Source organism: Dipodomys merriami, unplaced genomic scaffold (assembly GCF_024711535.1).
Source record: "Dipodomys merriami isolate MVZ:Mamm:240054 unplaced genomic scaffold, mDipMer1.0.p SCAF_60, whole genome shotgun sequence".
NCBI classification, from domain to species: Eukaryota; Metazoa; Chordata; class Mammalia; order Rodentia; family Heteromyidae; genus Dipodomys; species Dipodomys merriami.
Window position 1 is genome coordinate 3,513,491 of NW_027206180.1, and position 12,171 is coordinate 3,525,661.

A 12,171-nucleotide genomic window follows, 5' to 3' on the forward strand; every position below is an offset into this window, starting at 1 on the left:
AGTTGTCATGATCGTATTCTCACCTCTAAAGGTTGTGGGTTCCACGTGACTGACCTGGGATGGTCTTCCACATGAAGAGATATCTCCCCAGTATGTGCCAGAGGCAGATTCTTCTTTTGAATGAACGACTGGCCTCCTCTACTCGAAAGAGGCCAGGTACACTTAACCCACTTTCCTACGAGTCTGATCATGAGTGACTCCCAAGCTCTCTACATCAGTAGTTCTCACCAGAGAAGACTCAGTTTTAGGGTCTGCACTGATAGACACATGTGATGTGTGCGGAATGTGATCAGAATCATATGGGGATCTAAAACCCGGGGCCAAGGCACTAGCACAACTGTAAGCTAGGGAAGGCACTGGGCACTCGTTGGTGGCTGATTGGAGAAAGGGAAAGTGATACACATACACAGTAGAACAGTATTCAGCTAACAAGAAGGACTAGCCAGGTTTTGCAAGGGGCACTGATCTCCCCATTCTAACCCCAGGATGCAAATCACCTTGTAAAGGCCTCTACCCCTAATAGCATCCCCTTGGCAGATAGGATTTTGACACATGAGTGGGAGGGGGTGGGCAGCGTTCAGACAGAGAAGGTGACATTAGGCTGATAGTGAAGGGGGCAGGGTTAGAAAGGAAGCTGGAAAACGGGTTAACACGTGAGACTCCTTCCCCTCCAGGCCTGAGGGGGGAGGCGCAGAGGCAGGCGCCCGGGATACAGGTGATTGCAAGGATGGCCAGGGTTCTCACTTGGCAATGCGCCTTATGCCCAGGCACAGTTCCATCCAGCGGCCCACATACAGTTAGACCCGCGTCCTCTAGCTCACTCCCTCAGCTAGCTTAGAAATGACAACCTCAGGGAGACTCTAGCGGGGTGCAACTCAGAAAGCAAGGAGGAAGAAAGTGTGTGTGTGGGGTGGCGGTGAGAGGTGTATAGGTGGCTGCCTTTGCGGTTCGGCTCCTGACTCCTGAGATCAGAGGAGTGGGCTCCCGTGCGGGGGTGGCCAGGCACAAGGAGAAGCTTTGGAGCAGACTCTGTGCGGGTGTGTGCTGTCGGCGCGCCTGTGCGTGGAGGTGGGGGGGATTGCTGTACCCAGCGCCAGGCACTGGAGGAGGAGGAGGAGGAGGAAGGGGTAGCGGAGATCTGAATAATTGATTCTTCAGCCGCACCAGACGCCCGGGAGCGGGCGGAGAGCGTGGTTCCAGCACCACGGACAGCGGCGCGCGCCGCCGCCGCAGGCGCCCTCGTCACCAGCCCGGCACCCATCTCGGCCTGGTTGGCCGCTGTGCGCTCCGGGAAGCCGGCGGTGGCCGCGCTCCGCGCCGCCGCCCAGGGACTGCGGGGTCTGCCTCGGCCCGCCTCCGGGGAGGGCGGCTGCGGGCGGGCGGGCGGAAGACGTTCTCGCCCTCCGGAGCTCCAAGCGTCTGAGGCTGGCGCGGGGGCTGCTGCTGTCTCCACTGGCTTCAAGAACAAGTGCTAAGTTGGCGTGCTCGGCACCCCTGCCTCCCTCTTCCTCCTCGGCGGCGACCATCGGCACAAGCACGTCTCGGGAAAGCTGGCCCGGCCCGTGCCGGGAAGCAGGGTGGCCAAGGCGCCCTGTGGACTCCCGCTGGCAAGTGGGGGTGCCGACGACCGCGCCGCGCGGAGCCGGCCCCGCCGCCCAGGGCCGCCGAGGGAGCTGCCTTGCCCCGCCCGCGCCTCTCCCGGCCAGGGACCGCGGGGATCCCCGGCCACACGCGCGCACGCACGCGCTCCCCTCTCACTCACGCACACACTCGCCCTCACACACACTAGCCTGGAGCGGGGCTGCGGAGATTGTGCGCGGGCGCGCTCGGGAGGACCGGGCGGCTGCCGTCCGGAGAGCCGGGAGGGGTGTGTGTCTGTGGGTCCCACCCCGGAGGCAGAGCTGGGGGGCTCGCTGAGGGAGGCTGCGAGGGCTTGGCCGGAGCATGGGGCCCGGTGAGCTCTGAGAGTGGCGGCCGCAGCCATCAGCCCTGGAGATGACCGGGAGCGGCCACTGCTGAGAACTATGTGGAGGGAGGCTGCGGTGAGTGCTGGCGCGGGACGCCGAGCCCGGAGGCTCCTTGGGAAGGGGGGGGGCGGGCGGTGGGAGGCCTGGAGAGGAGGGTGCGGGGCGGAGGACTGCGAGAGGGGTCGCTACGTGGGAGTGATCGCACCTCCCTCGGGGATCCGGGACCACGGGAGCTCGCGTCCTTCCCTCCCCCTCTTCTCCTGCTAGCTCGTCGCAAACTCAGCCAGCTCCCCCTCCTTCGCTCCTCGTTCTCTCCCTACCCCCCCTCGCACCCCCCCCCAGCTCAGCAGCTCCCGGTCGCACAACTCCCAGCAGCCGGCGGCGCCCGGGAGGTGGTGGGGGGGCGAGGATGGAGGCGCCCAGTTAGCTTCTCGTGGGTGGCCCACCCGGGGCCCCCTGTCCCCTGTGCGCCCCTGAGCGGAGCTGGCGTTGTCCACTACCCACCCCGAGGAACCCGCATCAGGGGAGGGGGTCCGGTGGGGGGGGGCGTCTCGGGCGCCGAGCTTCAAGCTCGGGCTCTGTGGTCGAGCCCCCCGGGGCGCGTAAGGGGGGTAGTGAGCATTGCAGACTGCAGCGTTCCCCTCCCCACCCCCCTTCCCGCACGCCACCGTGGGCTGACCCTGCCTCTCCATCTCTCCTCCGCCCGGGCAGAGCCCTGCTGCAGCGCCTCTGGCTGGGATAGCCGCCCCCCGTGGGGGCGATGCGGACAGCGCGGGACAGCCTGGCGAGCGCGCGGGGGCCGCAGCATGCGGGAGCCCGCTAAACCCGGTGGCTGCTGAGGCGGCCGAGATGCTCGTGCGCGCAGCGCGCCCCACCGCATCCTCGACCTTCCCGGGCTACAGGTACGTCCCAGCGGGAAGAGCTGCGCGCGCGGTGGGCCCCGAGGGGAGGGGACGGACTCGGTTGGAGGGAGAGCGGGAGAGAGGGATCTGGAGAGCCGGGAGCAAGGAAGCGGGAGAGGGAGCCCGGGAATCAGGCGGCGGAGGGGCACTAGGGGGCGCTGCGGCCCCGCACTCCGCCGGGCTCCCCCAAAGAGGCCAGAGCGAGTTCGCCCCAACTTCCCCCGGCTCCAGCTGCGCCCAGACCGAGGGGCGCGCGCGCGCACACGCGTGCCCGGGCAGGCCGGGGGTTCGCGGGCCAGGCGGGTCGGCGCACCTGGCGTGGCGCCGGGCTCGCGTGGGCGCCACCTGAGGACCCGCGGGGGACGCCAGCTGGCCGTGGGAACCGCTACGGTGGCCTGCGGATGTGCGCAGAAAAGCGCGCGTGTCTGAGCGTGTGCGGCCCACTGTCCACGTGCACCTAGGATCTGGCCACTGGGCCCGCAGTGGAAGGGCTAGGGAGGGGGCTGGACGGTTCCCATCCATACGAGAGCCTGGGGCGGGGGGCGGGGGGAGCCTACCTTGCGCCCCCCACACGCGTTATTTTCCAGCTCCCACGCGCTGGCCTGCGGGGGACGGCGCCTACTCTCCAGAATTCTGCACTGCACACAGCGTGTGTGTGCGCTCGCGCGTGCGTGTGTGTGCACAAGCGAGTGTGGAGGGGGCGGGTCCAGGACCCGCTGGCAGGGGAGTGAAAGCCTGTCCACAGCCCCCTCCGCATGAGTGTGTGCGCGCGTGCGCGTGCGTGCGTGTGTGTGTGTGTGTGTGTGTGTGTGCGCGCGGGGGGGGGGGCGGGCCCCAAGTTCCCCAGGTACCTAGGAGAGGGGACCCACAGGCCGGCCGTAACCCTGCAGAGGAGCGGGGAGGGGGCGTCTGCGGCGGCGGGCACGCGTGAAGCGAGGTCTGTGGCGCACCCGGCCAGCTTGTGAGGTGTGGGATCCGCCAGCCCGCGCAGCACGCAAAACAGGCTGCGGCGCTGGGCGGGGGGCCGGGGGCGCCGCCTCCGCACGGCGGGGCTGGTCGTCCGCCGCTGCCCGCGGGCAGGAGGCGGGGTCCGTAACTTGGTCTGGGCAGCGCGCGCGGTGGAAGATGGGTGGACAGGGGGTCTCGTTCCGTGCATCTTCCCGTGGCGTGGCAGTGGCGACGGTGGAGTCCATGGCTTGCCCGACGCCCTGGGGCCGTGGGTGGGTGGGGGGGCAGCTGATGAGGGGAGCAAGGTGGGGGATGTGGACAGATGGGGGGAGAAGGGGAAGCGTCAAGGTCAAGGGACAAGAAGGAGACCACCTGGGAGAATGGGCCTGGGGTCAGGGGTGGAGACTTTGCTGGGATTGGAGTTGTGGGTAGAGTTGGAAGGGGCGGCGGGGGCGGTGTGGGGGGGGGTGGCGGGAGGGCTGTGGATGGCGTCGGGCCGGATGGAGCGAGTGACGACGACGGCAGCCAGTGCTGGGTAGGTTCCAGCCCTGGAGCAGGCGCTGGGCTGGGTGGTCGCTTTGCTCCGGGCTGCCTGCTCACCGGCAGTGCTCTGCCTCTCGCTCTCCTCTAACCCTGCAGGGACCGCAAGCGGCGACTATGGGCCGACTGGGCTATTGGACCTTGCTGGTGCTGCCGGCCCTTCTGGTCTGGCGCGGTCCGGCGCAGAGCCAGGCGGCGGAGAAGGGTCCCCCGGCGCTGAACATTGCCGTGTTGCTGGGTCACAGCCACGACGTGACGGAGCGCGAACTTCGAAACTTGTGGGGCCCGGAGCAGGCAGCTGGGCTGCCCATGGACGTGAACGTGGTAGCACTGCTGATGAACCGCACGGACCCCAAGAGCCTCATCACACACGTGTGCGACCTCATGTCCGGGGCGCGTATCCACGGCCTCGTGTTTGGAGACGACACTGACCAGGAGGCTGTGGCTCAGATGCTGGATTTTATATCCTCACAGACTTTCGTCCCCATCTTGGGCATCCACGGGGGTGCATCTATGATCATGGCTGACAAGGTAAGGCTGGAAGGTGAGGGCTGCCAGCACCCCCCCCCCTACACACACACTCCGGAGGGTGCCAACTGTATGGTAGTCGCTGCAGGTCCTGGGCCACACCTAGCATGGGTGTGATTGGTCTCAAATCAGGAGGCCTGGCCTCTGCCCCAGTGAGCACCGGGCTGTGCCATGCGGAAAGGAGCGGAATTACCATTGCCTCGGTTCTGAATACTTGGAGAAACCTCTGTGTGCCAGAAAGAATCCCCCAAATGCGGAAGTGGGGTGGGTGGAGGAGGTGGAATCTCTGGCGATTTCCTAGTAGTGCAGAGAAGGCCCGGGCACACTGGTAACAATGGCTTCTATTTCTACAATGTCGATTTCACCTCATTGTTTTAAGGGGGATCTATCCATCTTTCCCTTCTTGTGGTAAGTGACTAGAACTATTTAAAAATAGTAGGAACAGGTATGTTGTAGGACAAAATATGGGGTTTTTAGGTGAAGCACAAATGGACAGAGTGCCATGCTTTCCCAGACTCTGCACAATTAGACAAACCAAGGCAGACAGAGAGTTTTGAGAGATCTTGGGTTAGAGGAGGTGGAACCCCTAGTCTAGGCAGTGGGTGTGAGAGGAGAAGAGTACGTCCAGGTCCAGAGCACAGAGGGGTTGGTGGTTTCTTTAAATGGCCTCCTGTGGGGCTGACCACTTCCTGCCTGGGCTCCCCAAGGTGGATGTTGGTATCAAAGTTGAAGACCTTCAGAATAAAGGGAAATGTCTACATTTCTTGACTTCTTTGGTGACAGCCCAGAAGCCATGGTTTGGCAAGGAGAAGAGTGGGTGAAGGCTTGAGTAAAAGGCCGGGAATGATGCTGAAGCAGAGGGAGAGAAGGAAGTTGCAAGGGAGACATAAATTGAGAAACCAGAAGCTTCGGAGTTACTAGTGCACTACAATACCTCATAAAACTGGGAACTTGGGGGTGGAGAAGGGGAAGGGAGGTGAGTGTGTTATGAGCTGTGGTCCCTAGCCCGAGGCCTTTTTGGACAGCATTCCTTGGATAGTAAAGATGTCCTGATGGAGGGAGCAGACATTTGTCACCCCCTCTTCCTTTTGATGCTCTCCAAGCACTTTAACATTCACCAAATCAGACCGTGCCTCTGCTCAGCACTTTCCACTGGCTCCTTTGGAAGCTGTATTAATTCTTTCAGGTCTCCTGGGCTGTAGCACATTCAGCTGTAGTGTACCACTGATGCAGTATCTTATTAAACATTCATTTTAAATGGTCTGCAGCCCAGCAGCGGCCCCGTGTGTGTGTGTGTGTGTGTGTGTGTGTGTGTGTGTGTGTGTGTGTGTGTGTGTGTGTGTGTGTGTGTGTGCTTGGACATTTTCCCAGCTACTTCCTCCTCACTCTGGGGGCCTCCTTTCTAGGATGATGAAAGTAAAGATTGGCTGTGATATGTCTCCAGTGTATAGGCCATTTCAGAATTGGAAAGGCTGTTGGGGTTTACTAGATATTAAGTAACTGAGGCACAGGGCAGTTAGAGACTTGGCCAAGACCACACAGTGGGTGATGGAACTAGATATCTGGTTTTCTGGTCCCAAGCTGTGATCTTACATTCTATCAAATCATACCCATCCTTTAGCGTTGTCATCCTAAGGGATACAGAATCAATCTGATTATAGAGGAGGAACTTAGCCATGGAGAGTTGCAGTGAATCATGACCTAGAAGGCTTGCGTGGGGAGGGAGAGGTCAGCCTTCTGGTGAAGGCATGAGGAAGGAGAGCAGCAGCTCCCAGCAGGGGTGGGGAGGGGAGGCTGATTCTCCCTCCATATCGAGATTTCGATGAAAGGAGCGATACACTTAAAAGAACAATAACCACACTGAGTGAAATTTCTGGATTCACAAGGGACCAGCAAAACCCAATGGAGAACTCTGGTGCCAGGTGAATTGGGGAAGGGACTTGAGGAGGGTGGGTCCGAATAACCTGTAGATCTTGTTCTTTCTACTCTATCTGAGCTGGCAAGCATATGGTATAGGTTCTTATCTGACTAACCCACCTAGCTGTAGACAGAAAAATAGGCAGAGAAGGCATGCTCATAAGTGAGCGCCCCTTGAGTGCAATGCCCTCATCTTCCTGTGCAACTCGATCCAGAGAATGCCAGGCTCCAGAGAACTAGTCCAGAAGCACTCTTCCCTTCAAGAGGGCATTGGAAAGGGACTTTTAACAAGCCAGAGGGATGGATGGAGGTGTTGGAGGTGTTCTTGTCTCCTATGGCATGAGGTTGAATTATGGAAATGTGGACAGAAATTGCACAAGTATTCAAAATTGTGTACTTAGAGAAAGGAAGGAAAATGGCATGAGAAAGTCAAGAAAGTAAGGTTCCAGAAAAGACAAGATTAGAGAATGACTGAAGGGAGAAGAGAGGAGCGGGAAGAAGACATCCATCAGCTCAAAAGCAGAGGAAGGAGTTGGCTACTGTTTGGTCTTTCAGACTCAGTCCTAGAGAGAGTGCCCTCATGCTGGTGTAACCAGAGGGGCAGGGGGTAGAGGAAGCCAGTGGGGACAACACCCAGGACATATACTGGGTTCCATGTGTGGGAGGGACATGTGATATTGAGAGGAGTTGGTTTGAAGGGTGGTACTCTGAGAAGCCTAGATATATTGAGAAAGGAAAGAAGTTGTCTAAGATGTGAGCGGCCTTTCCTCCCATTAGTTACATATCTACTTGCTGTGTGCCTCTGCCACCTCTTTCAGTTAGAGCTGAATATTGAGAGGAGTTTGTTTGGCTCCAAAGAATTAGTCGTAGAATGTTGCCTAAAATTCTACCATGATTGAATGTGCCAATGGTGTTAGGACCACAAAGTCATAACTTCCCCAAAGTGGCAAAGCTCTTCTGCCTCCCTATAATGTGATGTGGCTAGTAATGTCCAGCACACCTGTGTAGTCTTTTATTTTTTTTTTCTTTTTGTTGGTCTTGGGGCTTGAACTCAGGGCCAGGGCACTGCCCGTGAGTTTCTGTGCTCAAGGCTATAATACTATCACTTTGAGGCACAGCTCCATTTCTGGTTTTCTGATGGTTAATTGGAGATAAGAATCTTATGGACTTTTCTACCCAGGCTGGCTTTGAACCACAATCATCAGAGCTCAGCCACCTGAGTAGGTAGGATTACAGGTGTGAGCCCCAGCTTGTCTTTCTCTTCTAAACTGGCGACATTCACACACGAGTAAGTGGTTAATTTATTACTGCAAATGAACATACATGTATGCAAACACAAACACACACACACACACACACACACACACTCACACACTCACACACACTCTCTCCTCCCCTCACAGTTTTTACCTTTCCCTCAAATTACTTGACCTGTGAAGAAAAGAACAAAGCATATGATAATTGAGTGATGCTAAGTGGCAGATTTTCTCATGTTCATTTAATTTAGTGCAGAGGTGTTAATTTTTGTTGGGTTGGTGGGTGGTCTTACAGTATAATTAAAGGAGAGGGAAAATAATGTTGCTGCAGATAAAGTTCTAATCTTACCTCAGTTTGACCATTTTCATTGTATCCAAGTGGAATACTCTCTGGCTTCAGTCTCTGGTCCCTGAGAAATACAGTGAACGGACTAGGCCTTCATGTTTCTGTACTGACCCTAGGACTCTGCCTCATCTTCTTGGTGAGAGGACATGACTCAGATTTTAGCTATGCCATGTAGTTTTGCTTGTCTATGTTATTTCTGTACATATCTCTTCTCTAGTAGAATGTAAGTCTTTTGAGGGTCAGTTGACAGAAAGAGTTTGTGTGTATATGTGTATTTAAAATAATTAAAGTTCCTCCTATAGCCACACTTTATTCATTGTTGAGCACTTAGAGAGTACATTAAAGTTTAAAAGAAGAAAAAAAATGTTGCCCCAAATTCTATAATTTTTTTTAAATTTTTTTATTGTAAAGATACTATACAGAGGGTTACAGTTACATGAGTGAGGTAATGAGTACACTTCCTCTTGAACATTGTTACCCCCTCCATTGTTTTCCCCCTACCATCCCCTCCCTCCCTCCCTTCCCCGCCAAATTCTATTATTAGGAGTAATATAACTGTCACTCTGGTCTATTATTTTGCCTATCTGTTCAGTTTTTGGTATCAATGATGATATGCTTTATTTCCAAGATATGTGATTGGTTCCTTTCCCTTGCTTATTTAAAAAAAGGTTTTGGAATGTTTAGCCTCAAAAGACTTTTGTACAAAGGATTGGCCACTGTATTCCTCGTGCGTGGGGTTTCAGAGGGCTTAGTCCATGGCCCTGTGGTGCCACATGCTTGAGCAGAACTTCATGGTCCTGGGACTGTGTGGAGGAGGCCATTCACTTAATGGTGGACAGGAAGTAGTGATTTCCTTGTTTCCTGTTAAGTTTTATGAAACAACTCTCCTCACAGTGTGTGTGTGTGTGTGTGTGTGCGCGCGCGCGCGCACGCCAGTCCTTCACTAGATCCTTCAAGGAGTTGAATGATACATATCATGAAGTCCTTTTCCACTTGCTCTAGCATGTTTGGTTCTTGAGTTATGAATTCTTCCATTTATAGAAGCTGTTTATTGGATGTCCTCATTTGTTCTTTAATTTTTGTTTGTAAATTTATTTTATTTTTGATTCATTTATTGTTATTGTAAACATGATGTACAGAGCGGTTACAGTTATGTAGGTCAGATAAAGAGTACATTTCTGTCTGGACAGTGTCACCTCTTCTCTTCCCTTCTCTCACTCTCTCCTGTCCCTACCCACAAGTTACATAGCTCATTTTCAACATAGTGTCTAGTGAGTATCACTGCTGCATTTGTTCACCCTTTGTCCCATCATTTCTTTGCCCCCACCTTGCCCTTTCAAAAGTAGATAAATGAACAAACAAGACAAAAAGAAAAGTAAACAAAATCAACAGCAAAGGAAAAAACCCCTCTTGTTCCCATTTGGTGGGGTTCATTTAGATAAATATCATTTAATATGGTCAGATGCACATAGCTATTGTGCTTATCTGTTCCTCTCTTAAGAATATCCTCTTGGGGCTGGGAAGTTGGCTCAGTGGTAGAGCGCTTACCTTGCATGCCTGAGGCCCTGGGTTCGATTCCTCAGCACCACATAAGCAAAAGGAAAAAAGCCGGAAGTGGTGCTGTGGCTCAAGTGGTAGAGCGCTAGCCTTGAGCTGAAGAGCTGAGGGACAGCGTCCAGGCCCAGAGTTCAGGCCCCACGACCGGACCCCCCCCCAAAAAACAAAACAAACAAACAAACAAAAAGAATATCCTCTTTTGGTCCCACTCTGTGAATGCCTAGAGACCTGTATAATTTATGTGAATTTATTTTTAAGGCACTTTAAGCATTTCTTCTAATTTGATATATAATTTGATATATATATATATATATACATATATAAATAATTTGATATATGTGTGCTATCTAAAAATACTCATTTTCCTATTGTGGTGCTTAGGCTAGAACCCAGGACCTCAGGCTTGATAATCAAGTGTTCTACCACAGAGTACAGCTCTAGTCTCAGGGTATGTGCTTTTAAACCAGAGCTTATGCCACCGCTCAGTCTAGCTCTGCATTTTCTTCCTGCTCTACATAGTTTGTGGTGCAGGTTTGGGTCCCAGCCTCATGTCTGTGACTTCACTGCACAGACAGGGGCTTCCTTTGGGTCCAAACTCTGGAAGGATGATGTCACAGACCCCCTCATCACCAGCAGCACGATTCTGCCAGGTCTTGCTCTCATTGCTTTCCCCTAGGTGGATGTGAGCCCCTGTGAATGGGTGGCTCATGTTGGACCTTCCCTCTATGGATAATGTGCTTTTGATTTCTACTTGAAATTGTAGTCTCCCTCTCTTATTTTGTTAGTACTGGCGATTGAACCAAAAGCCTTGTGTATGCTAAGCACATACTCTACCACTGAATTACTCTACCATCCCAGTCCCAAGACTCCTCTTTTGATTCGTGTATTTTTAGGGAGTCTTCTGTATTGTTGATCTGTTAATTCCCCTGTCTTATTTCCAAGCAATACTATATAAATTTAAAAATTACTAGACATTTCTGTCTGAATTCTGTGTCTTAGGAGAAGGGGGTAGTTGCTCAATGTGTTCGCTTTGATTTTGAGCCAGTTTATTTCCCAATCTGCTTGATGTTTTTAAAACTTGATTATATATTCTTGGAATTTCCCCTTTATCATTAGATTTCTCAAACTTGATCTTTAAATGGCTGCAGAACAGCTCCTGTTTCTACAACAGTCAGCATGCCTAGTAAGAGTCATTTTGGGTCCATATCATGGGTCCTTTCTGGCACTCTGTATCGGTCTTACCTTGCTGTATTTGTGCATGGAATGAATCGAGTCACTGGTTGCAGTGCTGGATGCCCATTTTACAATGTGGCTCAGGATATTCCATGTGGTGCTTGTCCCTTAAATGCTGACTGATCTCATATGTGAGAGTCAAGTCTTTTCTCTAATGGGAGATGATTATAAGCCATCCTGGGGATTAACATGAAGCGGGGACTACGTGTAAAATGCTTTTGGAGCCCTGCTGAGTAACACTTGAGCAGCAGGAGGTGGAAGCTAGTGCTGGTGCTCTTCTAACCTGGCAGCTCCCAAGTCTGGCTATGAGTGGCGGGCCTCCCCATGAAACACTGAGAGCTCACAGAAAGGGCAGACACGCAGATCTAGTGCTGGCGGAGCCTACTCAGCTCCTGCCATAAAGGCGTCAAGGTAGCGCGAGGAGAGGGGGAGGTCTATCTTTAGCCCTCTCCATGAGGCATGTCAGATGTGATCATCCATTCCTCACATAAGTCATCGGAGAGCAACAGGCCCCATTCCTGCAGGCATGACTAACTCTGCAAATGGCCCCCAGGGCCCTCGGTAATTGCATGGACACTTGATAGCGATGATCTTGTGCATTTGGAGTGGTGTTGTCATCTTGCTGGTAGCCTCAGAGAGCCAATGCTGTTGTGGCAAGAGCGAGTGGATGAAAGAGAAAGAAGAGTAGAGAGGAGGAAGCACAAGTGAGTCTTGAATTTGTAGAGTTGCTAAGCAAGAGGTTACAAGGTCCGTATAACCTGGAGTTTGTCCTGCCTATTCCCACCCTTCATCTGCCACAGTTGAATTCCCTGCCACTGTTTTAAAGTTTACGGTACATTAAAAAAAGATCTAAGTTTCTTGCTTTCTTTTGTTTCTGAAAAAATAAATCAGAAGGTACGGCCATGGCAGACCTACTTCCCTGTGGCAACGGTGGGCTGGAGAGGAGGCTGAGGCTCACCCCACCAACACCACTGCCA

General features: G+C 53.9%; 1 protein-coding gene across 1 annotated transcript in view; it reads left to right on the top strand.

Moving 5' to 3' along the window:
- Positions 1 to 1,389: 1,389 nt before the first annotated feature.
- Grin2a (glutamate ionotropic receptor NMDA type subunit 2A) overlaps positions 1,390 to 12,171 on the top strand; it is a 294,332-nt gene continuing 283,550 nt past the window's right edge. Inside the window, exons 1-3 of the mRNA XM_070003499.1 lie at positions 1,390 to 2,042; positions 2,679 to 2,869; positions 4,457 to 4,888. Of these exons, the coding sequence (XP_069859600.1) occupies positions 4,475 to 4,888 (414 nt within the window). The 5' untranslated portion in view covers positions 1,390 to 2,042; positions 2,679 to 2,869; positions 4,457 to 4,474. The remainder of the gene's footprint in view (positions 2,043 to 2,678; positions 2,870 to 4,456; positions 4,889 to 12,171) is intronic.